At 41.4% G+C, this 17,955-nt stretch overlaps 1 protein-coding gene across 1 annotated transcript in view; it reads right to left on the bottom strand.

Moving 5' to 3' along the window:
- CAPZA1 (capping actin protein of muscle Z-line subunit alpha 1) overlaps positions 1-17,955 on the bottom strand; it is a 174,392-nt gene that overhangs the window by 117,160 nt on the left and 39,277 nt on the right. The window contains exons 2-4 of the mRNA XM_069238669.1: positions 13,532-13,595; positions 6,594-6,645; positions 2,846-2,909 (exon numbers count right to left, since the gene is read on the bottom strand). Of these exons, the coding sequence (XP_069094770.1) occupies positions 2,846-2,909; positions 6,594-6,645; positions 13,532-13,595 (180 nt within the window). The remainder of the gene's footprint in view (positions 1-2,845; positions 2,910-6,593; positions 6,646-13,531; positions 13,596-17,955) is intronic.

The raw sequence follows: 17,955 nt of genomic DNA, 5'->3' as shown, positions 1-17,955 counted from the left end.
TCTGAGGGTGAGTCCCTGGGTGGGGGACATCTGTGATCAGGGACTGGTCATTGCTGGCTGATGAGCGAATCCCCAATTTTCTAAGGTCGAGGTCTCATTGCCAAGAATTTCTTCCTACAAACCTTATTGTCATGAAAACATCAGCTGTGATGTAGACATGTCTTTGGAGGTGAAAGGCCCATTACATTGCTTGGCTGCCATTACCAGCTGCCTGTCTGCTGGTGACAAAGCAGCCAAGTTACGCTTGGACATTGTGCTAGCTGGTTCACATGTACGAAGACTGTGGGAATGGTAGACTTGGGAGGATAGGTCAGACTTAAGGCCAGTGAGTTAAGGTAGAAAAGATGTAAGTAAGGTAGCCACGCTGTTGAACTCCACTCCCTCAGGTATACTTCTGAAGCAAACAGTATTCCTTCAGCTCCCATGTTCACCTATTACTTCAAGGTCCACAGTTACAGGACCACATCTAATTGGGCTTCGCGCATTGCCAGTCTAATCTATAGCACCCCAAAATCCATTCAGTGGCGTCCAGACTATTTGGAAAGCACACAGATTTGACATCGCTGGAGGTAGACTTTGTGTTATCATTGATAGATGTGATGTTCGATTTTATTGAAATAAGTTTGTTTTTTAGAGTCACCATTATGATGTAGGTTATGGTAGCATGATGTGGTTTCTGCTTGCGAGCTACCATGTCTGAAGTTGGTGGATCGCCTTGCCTTTTGACATTTGAAGTTAAAGATTTGTTTGTGTGCTCTCTAGGTCCCACAAGGTGTGCTGAATACTGCAGGGTAGCCTCCCTGTCTTGATTCCCTGCTGTCCGTTATGAGAGGCCAGGCAGCATGGCAGGCGCTGTTCAATGAGAGTCTGATACACTGGGCTCCCTCGGGCAGGGAAGAAAGGTGAGGGCACTGTTCCGACCTTCTGTCCAAGTTACTCAGCAGAGGACCAGCTCCACCTTACTGTAATCCTATTTTCAATGCTGAGCTGTAGTTGTATATCGCCGGCCATGCTGCTAGATAAGAAGTATCAGATGCATGGCTTACCCAGGTGTAGAGACACCATAGGTATTGCCTCACATACCTCAACACCTCATTAAAGTCTGCAGGCAAATTACTTCACAAAAGAAGGTCCTTAGGTACGTAGATTGCTAATGCTCAAAACTAAGAGCAGTGTTGGACATGTGCCTCCTCTGTCTAGCATCCCCCAGTGTGCTGCGGATGGGCCTCCAGCCAGCAATGAGGTCTTGATATCAATCAATTATTTCGAAGTTATATGCTTGCCAGGATTTAGCAGTGCTTCTTCTGATAACAAGGGGCCATAACAATTCAACACGGAAATAAACCATAGTTGGTCATGACAACATTACATAGAATTTGTTTTTTAAACTCCTCCTCTGCTACTTGCTATGCTTTCCAAATTACTGGGGTACTGAGGAGTGGTAGCAGGAATCCTGGCGGAGTATGACAATGTCAACCTTTTCCTCATCAGGCAGGATAAGATGCTCCCTCTTCACAACTTGTCTGCACCAGCTGGGAGATCAAGAAAACCAATGGAGAGAAAGTAGAGCCTTTAGAAGGATGGAACTTCTCCAGCAGGGACTAATGCAAGTAGTTCAATCAAGCCAAAAAATATGTTTGATCGGATAAGAACAAGTGCCAGAAGCTACTCAGGTGCATGGGTATCTTGAGTCCAGAGTGCAATCCCTTAGTCACAGGGACATTCAGAGAGGAAGTTCAAATTATCTGTGCAACAGTCTGCGGCCACAACGTCATGGAGAAAGTGCAGATCTGAACTGGGACCACTGCATCAACAAAGGATGTCACTCAACCTGATGTTGCTACAAACGCACCATATGACATCATGGTTTGGTAATGAATGGAAGTGAGGCATGCCCAACCCCTGGGCTCTGAGAAAATCCCATCACCGGCAAAATGCAGAAAATGGCCAGGGGTAACAAGCTTTCATATCCCCCTCTTCCTCTAGGGATTACAAACATGTGTTGCATTTAATCAGTAGGAGTCATCTTTACATGGGTTGGAAAGGCTACCAGTTAGGGTGTCTCACATTCAACTGTTAAATGACACTGTTTTGTAACTAACTACTAAGAACCTGTATTTAGCTATTGATTATTCAGTATAAAATCCAACAACACCAGTGGGATAGGGCCACCTTTGCCTTGAACTACTGCCAAATGATTTTTCAAAGACTTTGTGATGATAGTAATGCAGGCATGCAGCTGGTACCTGCTCCAAAGCTAGGGCATGCAGGGTGGCTGTGGGTTTCCAGTAGCACAAGAAAGATGGCATAACGTCAGTGTGTTGGGGCCTAGACTTCCTTAGCTGAGGAAGTGTGTTGCCTTCTGTACAGTACAAATGAGCACAACAAATTAAGGTTGCAGTCGGAAAAAAATAAGTGCTTTTAACATTCTTCTGTTCTAAAGCTCATAAGGATGGATACCTAGCCCGACACTCCATAAGCACAGAAATCGTTAGTCACATGAAACATTTGCATTTATAGACAATAAGGTCTGCATCACGTTTCAAATGTTCTCGCCTACACTATGACAATCTACAATGTGTATATCGAATAATTATGAGGGTGCAAATGTTACTATTGTTACAACTTCAGAATGTAGACTTGCAGCCAAGTTTCTTTCATGAATATTATGAACATTTTAAAAAACACATTTAAAAAAAGGGGTTTGTACTATGTGCGATGTAAGTTAAATTGTTAAAGGAAGTGGGAGTCAAAAGTGGGGTCAGGGAAAAAGGGAGAATGGTTCAGGAGAACAAAGACCAAACACAAAGGAAGTACTCAAATAACTAATTTAGAGTATTCTTACCTGGTCATCATATCCATCAATTTTTGCTGGAGTGAACTGATCCATGTTGTACTGGGCAAATGCACTTTTGATGAAAAGAAAAACATTTTAAATAATCAAAATATGTACAACTGAGAACTGGTCAACAGACATATGCTACTGCTAAATGTGAACGGACCTTATAAAGATATTCCTAGTAAAAACTAAAAGTTTAAAAACCTGAATTGTAAAACATTGTGTTACTGGACAACCTTTGTGACAGATAGTGAGAAACAGTTGTGTACCTTAAAAAGACATGTTATTTAACCAGGAAAAAAACTACTGGTTAAATAAAAAGCACGATAGGTTTATGAAACACTCACACTCTTACCATTTGCAATGCAAACTAGGTCGCGATTGCCAGTGCTGTCAGGATCCTGCAATCCTGCCATTAGGTGGCACCACTCAAAGAACTTCTGCGAATCTGCTGCCGTCATGAATACTGGTTTGGAGCCTGTGCTGAACTTCAGTACTCAAAGCCTCTCGGAAATCAAATTCACTCTAGATTCCACTACAGGGTAAACTTAACATCTAATGCGTTACAATACTTGCATGTCGTCCCTTATCATGAGCGCTGCAGAGGAGACTTTGGGTGAATCATATTATACTTGGAACTCGGTCTTAACTCTTCCAGTATGTGCATGTGCTCCCTTGCATGAATCCCTTTCACATAACAATAAGATCCGATCCATGTTCCACTCTGGATTTTCATTATGCCTACTGGTTGCTTTCTGGAATCTCTGTGCACTCCTTCAGGCAGAGAGCTGGAGGAGGGACTTTGACTGCTCTCACCTGCACTGTGGTGCAGCCTGTTCACACATGTTCTGAATTTCAATCACCCTGTGTGGCTGGGGATTTAGACCAGAGTTCAGAATTGGTTCTTCAACAGTGTAGGGTAACTCATGATTTCTTCTCCAGTTGCCAGCACTGCTCAATTCTTGAATCCTTGAGGACTTTTGGATTCCTGCCACTGTTTTCCTGTGGCTGCCACGAGAGGCACTGTGCTTATGTGTTTCCCTTGTTCCTCGGTCTCACCTTCCTTTCTAGCCGGAGATCCTGATTTTGGGGTTTTCCCTGTTGGGTTTCTGATCTCGTATCCTCTAGGTTGGCAGAGATTCCCTTCTGAATATCTGCTGTCTTTATTCTGTATTCCTGTGTTTGTTCCATGTACCGGCAGGACATCACTTTTTCCAGTGCTTGTTTGGTATATTCTTGAACTCCTTGTTCTGAATCTTAGTTCCAGTTTCCATGTACAAGTGTGTCACTACTTGTTCCAGTGTCTGTTGGGTACATCCTTGAGATCTCTGCTCTAAATCCTAGTTTCAGTTTCCCTGTACCAATGGGGTATTACTTGTCCCAGTGCCTGTTGGGTACAGTCTTGAGTTCCTTGCTCTGAGGCATGGTTCCAGTTTCCCTGTAACAGGGGCATTACTTGTTGGGTACAACCTGTCCATGGTTCTTGTTTTCCTGTTCTTGATTCCAGAAGCCCTGTTCATAATTCTTTGTCTTGTTAATCTCTTTGTCTGAATGCGGTCTTGTCTGTCCCTGTATTCTGATTATTCTTTCCAATCTGTTTTTCTGCTTCACTCCAAATTCAGTCCACTGTCTGTTGCAGCCCTGTTCTTTTGGAGTCTTGCACATGCCTCAGTGTGTTTGTCAGTCTTGGTCCACCCCGCACTAAGTACAACAGTTTCTATACAGCAGGCCCTTCTATGACTTTGCTGTATGACTGTTGTTCTGAGCAATCTGCTGGTGTCAGTCCAAGGACCTGTCCCGAAGCTACCAAGAGACCTCTCGTTCCTATACAAGTACACTCCTTACTTATGTGATGAATCTCCAATCCTGTATTGTTTAGTGACCTCAGTTATACTTTGAGTAGTGTGGTATTACCTTACCTTGTCTCCTTGCTAAGTGTTACTTCTGGAACACTCAGCCCTGCGTTCGCTCCCTGACAAGTGCACTCTAAGTGGCATGTAGATAAAACATTTAATTTCTGTTTTCAACAGCAGAGGAAAACAATGCACAGATTTAGCCTGTTACCTTTACATGCGTTGCTAAGTGTCCAAAACGATTCCTTCTGCTGCTCACATAAAAGAGGAATGTGGATTTCTTCTTGAACTGGTTTTAGGCTACGTTCTATACAAATGATTTTTTTAGTTGCATTTTAATATGCATATTACATTTATTAGGAAACAACAGTTTTGTGGCCTGGTCCACAACGAGGATGAAAAGCTCCTAGTTACTACTGTGATCAGCAAGTAAGGCAGTGGAATGGAAACGTTCAAATGTTCGCTAAAACAATTTTCTCTCAAGATTCAATTATACCAAGCTATCAAACCAATATACTGGAAGCAGTTGTATCTGATCACCAGAGCACGTTGTAAAAGAAGCACAGAGTCCAATATCACACTTGAATCAAGGTAAGTGGACGAGGTATTCCATAAATAGATTTACATTTTGCAGAGCACTAAAACCATTAAAAATGATTCAGGGAGCCCTCCACTTTACACCTTCATTGTATACATTGGAATGTGACTCTTGCCAGCCTTCATTTCCTCAGTATTAACACGACTTCCTATTTTTACTCCGTTGCCTCAGTCATTTCCCGGTCTGATTGCCTTCCCTACCAACTTGTTTATCTCCATCCCCATCCACCTCCACAAGTTCCTCAACCTCCTTAATCTAAGCTTGCTTGGGGAACTGGGTAAACTCACCTCAAATTCAACAATTTATATTCAATAAGAAACAATGTTGTGGTAAGCTTTCCACTTGTAACTGGTGAGAATAAATGTCAAGTAGTGCCACTTAAAGCACATCACAGAGATTACATCAGTTATATAAAAGCCATTATCACAGACGGAACAAAGTACCCTAGCTTAAAATACAAAAAAAAAAAAAACATAAAAATTACAATGGTAAAAAGACGAGTATTGGACAAAGGTTTAGGAAGTGTGGCTCAAAGGATTGAGAAAAAAGTTAAAAATTAATTAAGACTCCAGAGGTGGCCTTCTATTGCCAAATTTGAATGTTTTCACACCCCACATACTCACATTTTCTCTAAACAGTTATTCTGAAATATAACAAGGTCGTTAACGTTTTTGAAGCACACTTGCATGAAAATTATTCATCTGCAGGATTTTAGTGATGCATGGTATGGATCCATGTTAGTGCATCCCAGTCTAGGAGCAAGCACTCCACTTTGCATCACACCTAAGAGGCAAAAAGTCAAGACCCTCATTTTATATGCTACATTAAGATCTTGTTTGTTGTAAAATTACCAAACTTTCAGTGCCTACGTCCTGGCTGACTGTTCCCAGAAACCTGGGTCAGCACTTTCCATGCTTTGCAGGCACAGACCAGAAATAAAATACACTGATATCTCCAGAATCTGAAGTAGTATGTATTTTCTATTTTGTTTTTACATCAGACTGAAAAATCCCCTATAAGGGCAACAATTTCCAAAAACAGAGAAGTATCATCCTCCGAGTCCAAAAGCATGCTGGCAGCACTCACGGAACGACAAGGAGGAGGCTCTCTCTAGAAGGGTGGGGGTAATGCCAGACAGACTGCTGTTATCGTGTATCAAATTTGCTGCATGTCTAACTTTCCTGCACCACGAGTCTATTCAGCAATACACTTGGGCTTGCATCTACAGTGCTTAACATAAATTGAACATGAACCACGTTAAGTTTTCCAAAATATTTTTAAATTATGACTTCAGTTCACTTACTGCGCTGCCCCTTCCCTGAGAAGATTGTCATTGCTGAGGAGTAACCGGACATCTGTGAAAAAAAGAACAACAAGTAAAGTTTGTATGTTTTAAACTTAGGCAAAACGAGCTACTAAAGCGTTTAAAAGGTGTTGGAACATCCGTAGCTACTTAATAAAATACCCAACAAAAAGTGGACTAATAATGAAAAGATTGGTTTGTGGTCCAATAGCGTAGGTGCTAACTTGGGCAGGCAAGACATCAACACAATGACTCTTCTACCTGTGTTTCAATATAAATATTTATTGGCAGTGTGTTATTGTGTTGTAATGACTCAATTTTCTTGGCCTGCTTTGATGCTTCTAATTTTCTAAAGCTCTATAAATGGATCTGAAATCAATAATACATAGATGTGTGTGTTTAATGCGTACATAGTTTTTCAGTTTACAAATATTTTAGAACAATCACACAGAAAGCAAAATGCTGAGCTACAAAAACAATAAAAACATGTGAAATGTCAAACTGAGTCAAATAAAATTCATATAATGCATGGTTAATGCACACACAGACTTCAACATTCAATGATTGGTTCTTGAATCTATTCCCACAATCTAGATTTCGGGAGTTATTCTGCTATAAAATCTGCAGGGCGCAGCAATTTCACACTTCAAACTGCCACACAGACAACACTACACAAACCAATCTGCTAAATGAACGACAGGAATTCACTGGGTACTGCAAATCTGTATTATAAATAACACTAGAACATGTATCCACCTACATCGGAGTGATTCTGCTCCGCTACAGGAGATCGCCCCAAATGTAAAACAAAAATAGGACCTAGTATACAAAGTGACTGTAGGGAGACATACAGGAACTATACAAAAACCCAAAATGAATAAGCAAAGCAGTCTTCAGGCAGGAAATTTAAATTCAAAGTGAACCTCCACATGAGGAGTTTTAAAGTCTTTGCCTTTCCAACAATCGCCTGGAGCGAGAAAAGAGCACTGCAAAGACATAATATACAATGTAAAACATGAGTCAAACCTTTAATTGGATTGGAACAATCTGAATGGAAATTGACTAATCATACCTCAAAATTAAAGCATGACCAATTCAGGAGAACACGGGTGAGCGGTTAAGGGCGGCTTGAGGTGTTTATCATACATACATCACCATAATGTAGTATTAGTGGACGTATTCATTTGAAATTACTTTAGACTTATTTTGTGTTTGGAATCTAGCAACAAAATGTTAAATGCGAATAAAGCACAGAGGACTAAAAAGACAAGCTGTGCAGCACTTCCAGAATCATTAATTCTATGTCAGGACCGGAGGCTCGGATTATGCTTACTCTTTCTTTACTGTCAAATCACAGCAGCCAATCAAATAACTATAAACAAAAAAACTACATATCCCATGATGCTATAGTCCAGTATCACACGCACCAATCACGGTCTATGACCTAGCCCATAATATGAATGAACCCAAATGTCACATCCTCTTTCTTTGCTGCTTCGCAGCAGATAAGTACTATTTCCATTTTCTCTTGTGTGTATTTATGCTGAATGTTACAATAAATGTATATAATTTATTGTTGGTTCGATGCGACACGATTCCGCTCTCATAGTTTAATTGTGATGTATTTATTTTAAATCGGAAATTCCGATTTGTTTGTACCCGTTTTTCGTTGGTGAAGTAGGAGCGACTACGCGCTATCAGCGTAGTCTGTTTTTTCTTTTATACGCGCGAGCTGATTAACGAGCCGGTCTCTGAGTTTCCTTTCTTCGGGAGAGCGGCTCGTTTTTATCAGTGCGCGTGACGGCAATAGCTATTTTTAGCTCCTTGTGCTCCCAGACGCCCAGCGTGACTTACACCTGGGTTGTAAAATAAATTAGGCACTGACTATAGCGGTCGCAGGCAGCTCCCTCCACATCTTATTGGGCCTTTGATCAATAGTACCTGCTAGGGGGTTTTTCCACTCCCCCTATTTGATATATTTCTGGGAACAAAGATTAGAGCACTATGGCTCAATGGGAAGACCCAGAGGCAGAATACTTCCCTGATGATTCTAGCAACCAGCTAGAGGTTAATTTGGTAGAAGCTTTGGATACCAGAGTACAACGATGTGTAAACGATGCCTTGGTTTGAGCTTTGGGTCCCTTCTCAGGACAGCTTTTCGAATATGCCCAATCGCAAGGCTAGTTGTCTACCCAAAATACCTCTCTTTTGGAGGAGAATTCTGCTGAACAGAAATCAAGATCTAGGGCTACTGAAGACGCCAAGTCTCCATCTGTAGATCCTCATGCGGACATCTTTGAAAAGGTTCGCAAGAAATGGGCGACAGAACATAATTATAGCTCTAAGAAAGACGCCCAGATAGTTTCTTCTTCCTCTGATAAGGACTCCTCCAGTGATTCTGATGACTCAGATACCCCAGGACCCAGCAAGAAAGTCAGGAAACATCCTCCTGCGTCGCAGGTCTTGGATTTTGTTCCAACTGAACTTATTCAGCCCAGATCTTCCAATTGGCTCCCTTCAGCTGAGGTAGCGCAATATGTACATACTAATCTCAGGACGAGTTTTGATAAAGAAGTCCGCGCTCGTCTTCGAGCAGAATGCCCTAGACCTGATTTAGATAATAAGGTATCTGATACCCCTGAGATTGACCCTACAATGGTCACATTTCTGAAAACATTCTCTAAAGACCCCAAAAAAGGTTTGGATAGGTCATGGAGAATCTGCCAAGACAAACTTCTCGATTTATCGGGACCTCTGACTAAGATCTTGGATATGGCAGTTAATGCTAAAGAGTCAGGGACTCCTGTAGACACAGATACTTTAATGGGCTGGACGCAGAGAGCCATTTGTCAAATGGGTAACACCAATTGCGCCATATCCTCGGAGTGCAGGAAGTCTATTCTTATGCGCAATGACCCAAAATTAGTAGACCTAGCGTCTTCGGAAGCTGGCCCTGCAGCTGACGGAATGTTATTTGGCTCGTCATTCATCAAAGAGTTGGCAAAATTCTGTTCTACCTTTTCATCCTTGGATAAAGCCCAGATGTCTCTCAAGAAAGTTTTCAGAAGAGGCCTTTTTGTCAGGGCCAGTCGTTTTGGTGGACGAATGCCCAGCCGAGGATCCTATTCTAGTCCCCAAAACTATTATCCCAGAGGTAGGGGTGGATGGTATGGAGAGCAATCCGAACCTACCTTTTACCCCACCTGCACCAGAGGTAACCGACCCAGATTCCACAGAGGGCAGCGCAGGAGTCAACAAGGAGCCATCCAAGATGCTGGCTATTCAGGTAAACATTATTCCTCACTCTTAAGTTCTCCTTGGGGGCAGAGTGGGTCTATTCCTAGACAACTGGAAGAAGATCTCTGGAGACCCCTGGATTCTTTAGACGGTCTCTGGGTTCCAACTAGAGTTTACCAGAATTCCAATCCAATTCACTCCCCCTAAACAAATGAATTTTCCCCTCGACGTTCAGACTTTTATAGACGCAGAGGTACAGTCCTTACTAGACAAAGGAGCGGTAGAATTTTCTGTACCTCACCCCTCCGGGTTTTGCAGTCCTATTTTTGTAGTCGTAAAAAAAAAAAAAAAAAAAAAAAAAAAAAAGGGGGAGTTCACCGTCTAGTACTCAATCTGAAAGATTTCAATTCTTAGATTGTTTACAAACATTTCAAGATGGAAGGGATCCACATGTTGAGGGACATTCTATCAGAAGGAGATTGGATGGTCCGCCTGGACCTAAAGGACGCTTATCTATCAGTTCCAATCTTTCCCCCCTCACAGAAGGTTTCTTCAATTTCTGTGGAAAGGCCATTGTTTGGAATTCAAAGCACTCCCTTTTGGCCTGTCATCAGCCCCTTGGTGCCTCACGAAACTGTTGAGACCAGTTGTGGAATCGTTGAGAACCAAGGGGGTCAGACTGATCATATATCTGGACAACATTTTATTGATGGCTCAGGATCCTCGATCTCTACTGAAACATCTAGACTGGACCATCAATTTATTACAAGATTTGGGTTTCCTGATCAATGCGCAGAAGTCGTCATTGAATCCATCTCAAGTGATAGAGTTCCTGGGTTTCAAGATAGACTCAGTACGAGCCCTTCTGGTTCTGCCATCAGCAAAAATTCGCAATATCAAGAGGGAACTGAGAGCGACGTTAACAAACACATTTATCTCTCCGAGGACCATTGCCAGAATAGTGGGTCTGTTGACCTCCTCTATTCAGGCAATTTTCCCAGCCCCCTTACACTATCGTGCTCTACAGAGATTAAAGATAAGACACCTACAGCAGGGTCTCAGTTATTCCGAATTGATCCCTTTGATGACAGAAGTCAGAGAAGAGATTAATTGGTGGTTACAACACATGGAGGCTTGGAATGGGAGAGCCATCTTTGGGTTGCACCCGGAAGTAGTAATCGAATCGGATAACAGTCAATGGGGTTGGGGAGCCCGGTGCGGATCCCTAGTGACAGGGGGATGGTCTCAGACAGAAAGCTCCCTACATATCAACTGTCTAGCAGGCTCGTTTGCTATAAAGAGCCTTTCTCCTCAAAAGACGAACTGTTGCATACTACTGCGAATGGACAATATTTCAGCAGTACTTTATGTCAACAAACTGGGAGGGACAAGATGCCGAAATCTAGCGGAGATAACCAAGGAATTTTGGCATTATTGCCTGAAACATCAATTAATAGTGATAGCGGAGTACCTTCCGGGGACTCTGAACACTATTGCAGACTGGAACTCCAGATATCTGACGGATTCCAGCGACTGGAAACTGGATCCAGTTATCTTTTCCCAGATAATCAAAGAATGGGGTCCTTGCGAAGTGGACCTCTTGGCATCCCGTCTCAATACTCAGACGTCGAAATTCTTCAGTTGGCGTCCGGATCCTCTTGCTCTAGCAACAGATGCATATCTTCAGGATTGGTTCCCGTTTCAGGGTTATGCGTTTCCTCCTTTTCTGTCAATACCCAGAGTGTTAGCTCAAGAACAGAGAGAGAAAACAGATTTGATTCTAGTGACACCATGTTGGATGTTGCAACCCTGGTTCCCAATTGCTCTTGAACCTGGAGGGCCGTCAACATCCACTGATACTTTCAGGGAAGTTGACGTTGATGGCGTGGTTAGTTTCCGGTCGAGATGGGATTCCTCAGGCCTTTCGCAACAAGCTACGAATTTTATCAAACAAGCTTGGGCCCCTATCACTCACAAAAGATATTCTTCAGCCTGGCGTAGATGGGATAGTTGGTGCAGTGGAAGAGATGGTAATCCTGTGGAATCGGGCATTGAATGGATTGTTAATTTTCTTGCTGAATTGGCTTCTTCAGGTTTGGCTTACTGGACCATCAACAATTTTAGATCTGCCATTTCAGCTGGTCATAACAATATTGATGGTAAGCCAGTGGGGGAACATCCATTGGTATGTAAACTTTTGAGGGGTATTTGTTTGACCAACCCCCCACAAGCTAAATATTCTGAATTGTGGGATGTGAGTATTATTTTGAAGTTTCTGGAGGACTGGTCGTCCAATAGATATTTATCCCGTAAACAGATTTCAGCAAAATTAACTATGTTACTTTGTCTGATATCTTGTAAGAGAGTCTCAGATGTCAAGGCCTTAGACCTCGCAGGTAGAGTATATTCTCCAGATGGAGTATCATTTAACATTACCAAAAGAACGAAGACAAATTGCAGGTCAGTAACGTATCCTAAATTTCCAGATAATTCTAAATTATGTGTAGTTCAATGCTTAAAAGATTATGAAACAGTCACTGAAGAATTTAGACGGAATGTAAATGGTCAATTACTTATTTCTCTGCAGAAGCCCTTTAAACCTGTCTCCTCAGCCACTCTTGCTAGATGGATGAGATGGCTCATGAGTGACGCGGGTATAGATATAAGTCATTTTGGAGCTCGCTCAATTAAAGGAGCTATGGCATCAAAAACATTTGCATTGGGTTCGAGACTAGAGGACATTATGAAAGCAGCAGAATAGTCTTCTGAGTCTACATTTAAAATATTCTATCATAAACCAGGGTTAATGTTGCTTCTGTTGTTATTGACAGCTTTGAACTAGCATAATCCGAGCCTCAGGTCCTGACATAGAATAAAAAGAATTCTAGCTTACACGTCAAGAATTTTCAATTCTATTAAGGACACAGAGGCGAGGATTATCCCTCCCGTAGATGTTTTTTCTACATGTTATAGAAGGTTTGTAAATGAAAATCTATTTCAGATTTTATTATTGTGCCCACCCTAGGTTATTAAATAAGGTTGTATATATTTTTTCTGACTATGTCAGCATTATGAGATATTACCTTTTATTATTATTCTGTTTTAGGCTCAGATCAGAAGAATGCTTGATTATCTGAGTTGATGGATATCGGAGAAGATACTCTTCTTTTGGATTTTAGAAAGTTGTTCAACTTCCAGTTCCTATGGAAATCGGTCATGTTGGAGGTGACAAAGTTTCGAGTTCTACAGTTCGGAAGGATGTTTCAGTGCAGAAGTTTCAAGGTTATCGATTTTCGCAAAGAAAGAGGATGTGACGTTTAGGTTCATCCATATTATGGGCTAGGTCATAGACAGTGATTGGGGCATGTGATACTGGACTATAGCATCATGGGATATGTAGTTTCTTTTGTTTATAGTTATTTGATTGGCTGCTGTGATTTGACAGTAAAGAAAGAGTAAGCATAATCCTCGCCTCCGTGTCCTTAATAGAATTGAAAATTCTTGACTCGTAAGCTAGAAATTTTTTTATCCTCCTCCGACACTGAAGAGCATCCGCAGTCTAAATAAAAGTCTAAATATGTACACGATGACGACAATAACAAAACCCACTTTGTCAAAGTTATTTTCTCTCAAACAAATACACAGAGCCGTTGCTGTACGGATACTATCAATACATTAATTTAAGAAAAGTAGTCACTTACCGTTAAAAACTTCATTGAATTCTCCAGGCGGCGAATGGATGATAAATTTGGCAGCTATGCGGACCTACAAGGAAGAAAAGGACTACTTAACAACGATCCAAATATATTGGAATGAGTGGGCTTCATTCAAGAAAGCTCACTGGTAAGTTGGACGGTTAATTGGTTTGCTTGACCCTTTAGTTTCAAAGGGATGCAATCACATCTATTGTGATTTCCAAGCAACTAATATACAAGGTTTTTGGTAATCGGTGTGTTCACGGCTAGAAAGGTGGAAGTAGATTTACAAAAGCAGACAATCACAAACCAAAAATAAATTCCAACTCAGAAAGTGACCAAACATACGTAATCCGGACAGGTATTATAATGTGGTGATTCTTTAAGTACATAATTTAGTATCGCCACACAAGAACACACACAACACACAATATTAGACTATCACATTTAAACGAGTTTTACAGTAGCAGCAACAACATATTCAGAAAGACAATTCTGTAATGTCAGGTTTTAAACAATCCTTTACAGGGTAACTTTGCAATACATAGTGGTAAATATGATACACTAAACCCAGACTTACTTGGGATACCTTCATGACAAGTTGAATAATACCACTGCTACCTATATGTATCTTCAGTTCTTTATATATATGTATACACACACACACAGATGTATCTTTAGTTCTCCAGCTGTATGTATTTGTGTGTACTATTATTATATATATATATATATAAAAAATACACACACACACACACAAACATACAGATGGAGAACTAAAGCTACATTATTCAAATTGTATTATTATATGTATACATACACACCGGATGGTTTTCATAATATATATATATATATATATATATATATATATATATATATATACACACACACACACACATACATACATACATACATACAGATGGGAGAACAAAAGATACATATAGGTAGTAATGGTATTACTCAACTTGCATTATACATACATACACACCAGATGGTTTCCAAAATGTTCCAGCACAGGCTGTGGCACAGATGTGTTTGCTACACCAGAAAACATCCAGCTAGGGGGAAACTTGATTTCATGTGCTCGGTTTGAAAATCACTATTCATAACTGAGACATCACCCATTCTGCCACGCTCCTCAAATAGTCTATCAAAGCATTTACAGTCACATGAGCATCTACATTTCGAAGCATCCTTATTATAACCACGGTTTTACTCTTTTCAGTAATCAGATTCATCTGTGTACTAGATTTTCCAGTATCAAATAAAAAAAGTACCTCTTGTGTATTGTTACGTTTAGTAAGCTGAGCAAAACTTTTTCGGAGTGTTAGAAATGGGGACTCTAGTAGCAGAGGTATACACCCTTGTCCAAATAGGGACCACAATCCTATTTAGGGTAGTTACACACAAATGCTAATTATCCTGTGCCACCCTCTGGTACCTTGGCACTGAGCAGTCAGGCTTAACTTAGAAGGCAATGTGTAAACTATTTGTGCAATAAATTATACAGTAACACAGGGAAAACACCACAAACATAAACCACACAGGTTTAGAAAAATATATATGATACTTATCTGCTTAAATTAAGGTCAAACCGATAAAGATCCAAAAAGCACAAGTTGAGCTACCACTTTCGCAAGTTTAAAAAGAGTCTTAAATCTTAAAAGTCAACAGTTGTCTCTTGATTACACAAAGTACCTGGTTTGCGTCAAAAATATCACACATGGAGACTGCAGGAGGAGACGCGAGGAAAAATAGGGTGCGAGTCGGGTTTTCCGATGCGGCACAGATGTGTTGTTTCTTTCCACGCTGCAAGGAGCTTTGCATGGTTTTTCGGCGCATAGTCTTCATTCCTCACTACGATGCAGGGATCTTTTTGGCGCCCAGGGACGATGCAGGGAAATCCTGGACGAGCGGGAAGAAGTCACGGGCTTTGCGTCAATCCAGTATGGCGATGCGTCGAATTTTCTGTTGCACAGCACGCACTACGTCCATTTTCCCCTCGGGGAGTTGGCTGTGTTGTTCCTGTGCATCGAACTTCCGGTCCCAAGGCAGGCGCTGCATCGAATCTTCACTCAGGAAGTGGGGCAGCGTTGTTTTGGCTCGGCTGTGCTGCAATTTTTCAGTCGCAAAACAGCTGTGTGTCGTTTTCGGCAGACTGTGCAACAATTTTTAGCGCACAAGCAGTTTCCTAAAGAGGTGGAGTCTTTTTGATCCCAAGACTTCCGAAAACAGAAGGCATGCTCAATCCAAGCCCTCGGAGAGCACTTTTGGAAAAAGCTGAGTCCTTCTCAGCAAAGTCAGAGGCTAGCAGGGAACAGCAGTCCAGATGAGTTGTTTGGGCAGCCAGGAAGTTCCTCTTGACAGGTTACAGGTTCAGGTCCAGAAGTGTCCGATTTGGTGTGGTCAGGGGCCCAATTTATATACCCAACAATGCCTCTGAAGTTGGGGAGACTTCAAAAAGTGTTTTTTTTAAAGTTCACAAGCTCCCCTTTCAGTACAGGTCTGTCTGCCAGTGTCCCAGTAGGGGGTTTGTCAGTCCACTGTGTGAGGGAAGGCCACTAGCCTTTGAAAAGTGTCAGGCCTTTCCAGCCCAGGAAGACCCATTCGGTATGCAGATGAGTGAAGAAGGTGTGACCGAGTGTCCTTTGTTTGTGGTTGTCTGGGTGAAATGTACAAGAAAGCTGTCAACCAGCCCAGCCCAGGTATTGACTGGAGACTGGCTATAAGGCACAGATGGATTTTAAGGGCAGAGAAATGCTCACTTTCTAAAAGTGGCATTTCTAAAATAGTAATATAAAATCCAACCTCACCATCAAGCAGGATTTTTTTCTATTACCATCCTGGCCATACTAAATATGACCTGGTTACCCCATTCTGATCAGAATCTACCACTCAAACAGTATACAATTCTAGACCCTTAGGAGCAGTTCTCACAGTAGTGGAAAATGAATTTAGGAGTTTTCCCCTAAGAGGACATATAAAACACACATGTATATGCCCTGCCTTTTACTTACGTAGCGCCCTGCCCTATGGGTCATCTAGGGTCTACGTTAGGGGTGACATATATAGAAAAAGGGGAGTTTAAGGCTTGGCAAGTACTTTTAAATGGCAAGTTGAAGTGGCAGTGAAACTGCACAAACAGGCCTTGCAATAGCAGGCCTGAGACATGGTTAAGGGGCTACTTATGTGGGTGGCACAATCAGTGCTGGAGGTCCACTAGTAGAATTTAATTTACAGGCCCTAGGCACATGGAGTGTAGTTCACTAGGGGTTTACAAGTAAATTAAATATGCCAAATGGATATGAGACAACATTACCATGTGTTTAGGGGAGCGAGCACATGAACTTTAGTACTGGTTAGCAGTGGTAAAGTGGCCAGAGTCCTAAAGCCAGCAAATATTAGGTCAGAAAAAAAAAGTGAAGGAAGGCAATATGTTTTGGGGTGACCCTTCAGAGAGGACATTTCCAACACTTAGTATCTCCATTAAAAGGCAGGGGCAGTGGAAAAAAAACACTGCAGACTTAATACTATCAACAACAACAAAAAAACAAACATCTAACCTTCTTGAAGCCAACCATGAATTAAGTTCTAAACAATCCACAGCCACTGTAATAATGTAGGTGAACTATAGCATGAAAACTATTTTAAGTGAAAAGAGGTACAGGATCCAAAACCTAATCAAAGAAATCATGAGGGTGGAAAAGAGTACTCTACCTATAAAAATGTACTTCAAGGAATTTACTTGAGAAGCCTCCTCCACAGGATTACTTTTCATAAAGTCGTCTTCAAAGTTAAATCTGTTTTAGGAACCTCCTACTACTGAGCCATAAGCAAGAAAGACTCCGTTTTCAGTGTAGGTGTTAAAGGACTTTCTCTAACTTCTATTTTAGGGTTGAGCCTGCAAGAGCATGCCTTAGCACGTGTCTTGCACATGAGACTCTGTTGTCTCCAGTGAAGGGCTTGTAGCCTGCCTGTTGCTTACCACTTGTTGGCTTGTGTAGGACACTTCTTTAAAGTCTCTTAATTCATCCCTGCAGGCCAAGCATCAATTCCTGTTTAGTCTTGGAGCAGGGACTAAGTACTGATTGATTCAACTTAGTCAGTGTCCATCCACTGCTCCCGACGAGACTGAGGTACTTCTGTTTAACTTCTAGGGCCTTACAAACAGAATGCGTGAAACTGGCAAAAACGTGCCCAGTAGGACAAACAAAATTGGAAAGCTTTATTTTCTATAATTTACTCTTATTTTACTAAGTCTGATTCACTCATTTTGCACTCATGTTTTCCTTTTGTTTGTGGGCACTGTTCTCAAAAGATGATGATCATCTTGTTTTAAACATTACAAAGCAACACGTTTTTTTTTTTCTCCTGCGTAGTTAACAAAGTTATGCTTTAACACATAATCGTGCAGTAAACCCCAACCCACCTGG

The sequence above is a fragment of the Pleurodeles waltl genome, chromosome 6, assembly GCF_031143425.1.
Source record: "Pleurodeles waltl isolate 20211129_DDA chromosome 6, aPleWal1.hap1.20221129, whole genome shotgun sequence".
NCBI classification, from domain to species: Eukaryota; Metazoa; Chordata; class Amphibia; order Caudata; family Salamandridae; genus Pleurodeles; species Pleurodeles waltl.
This window is presented reverse-complemented; position numbering and strand designations above follow the sequence as displayed.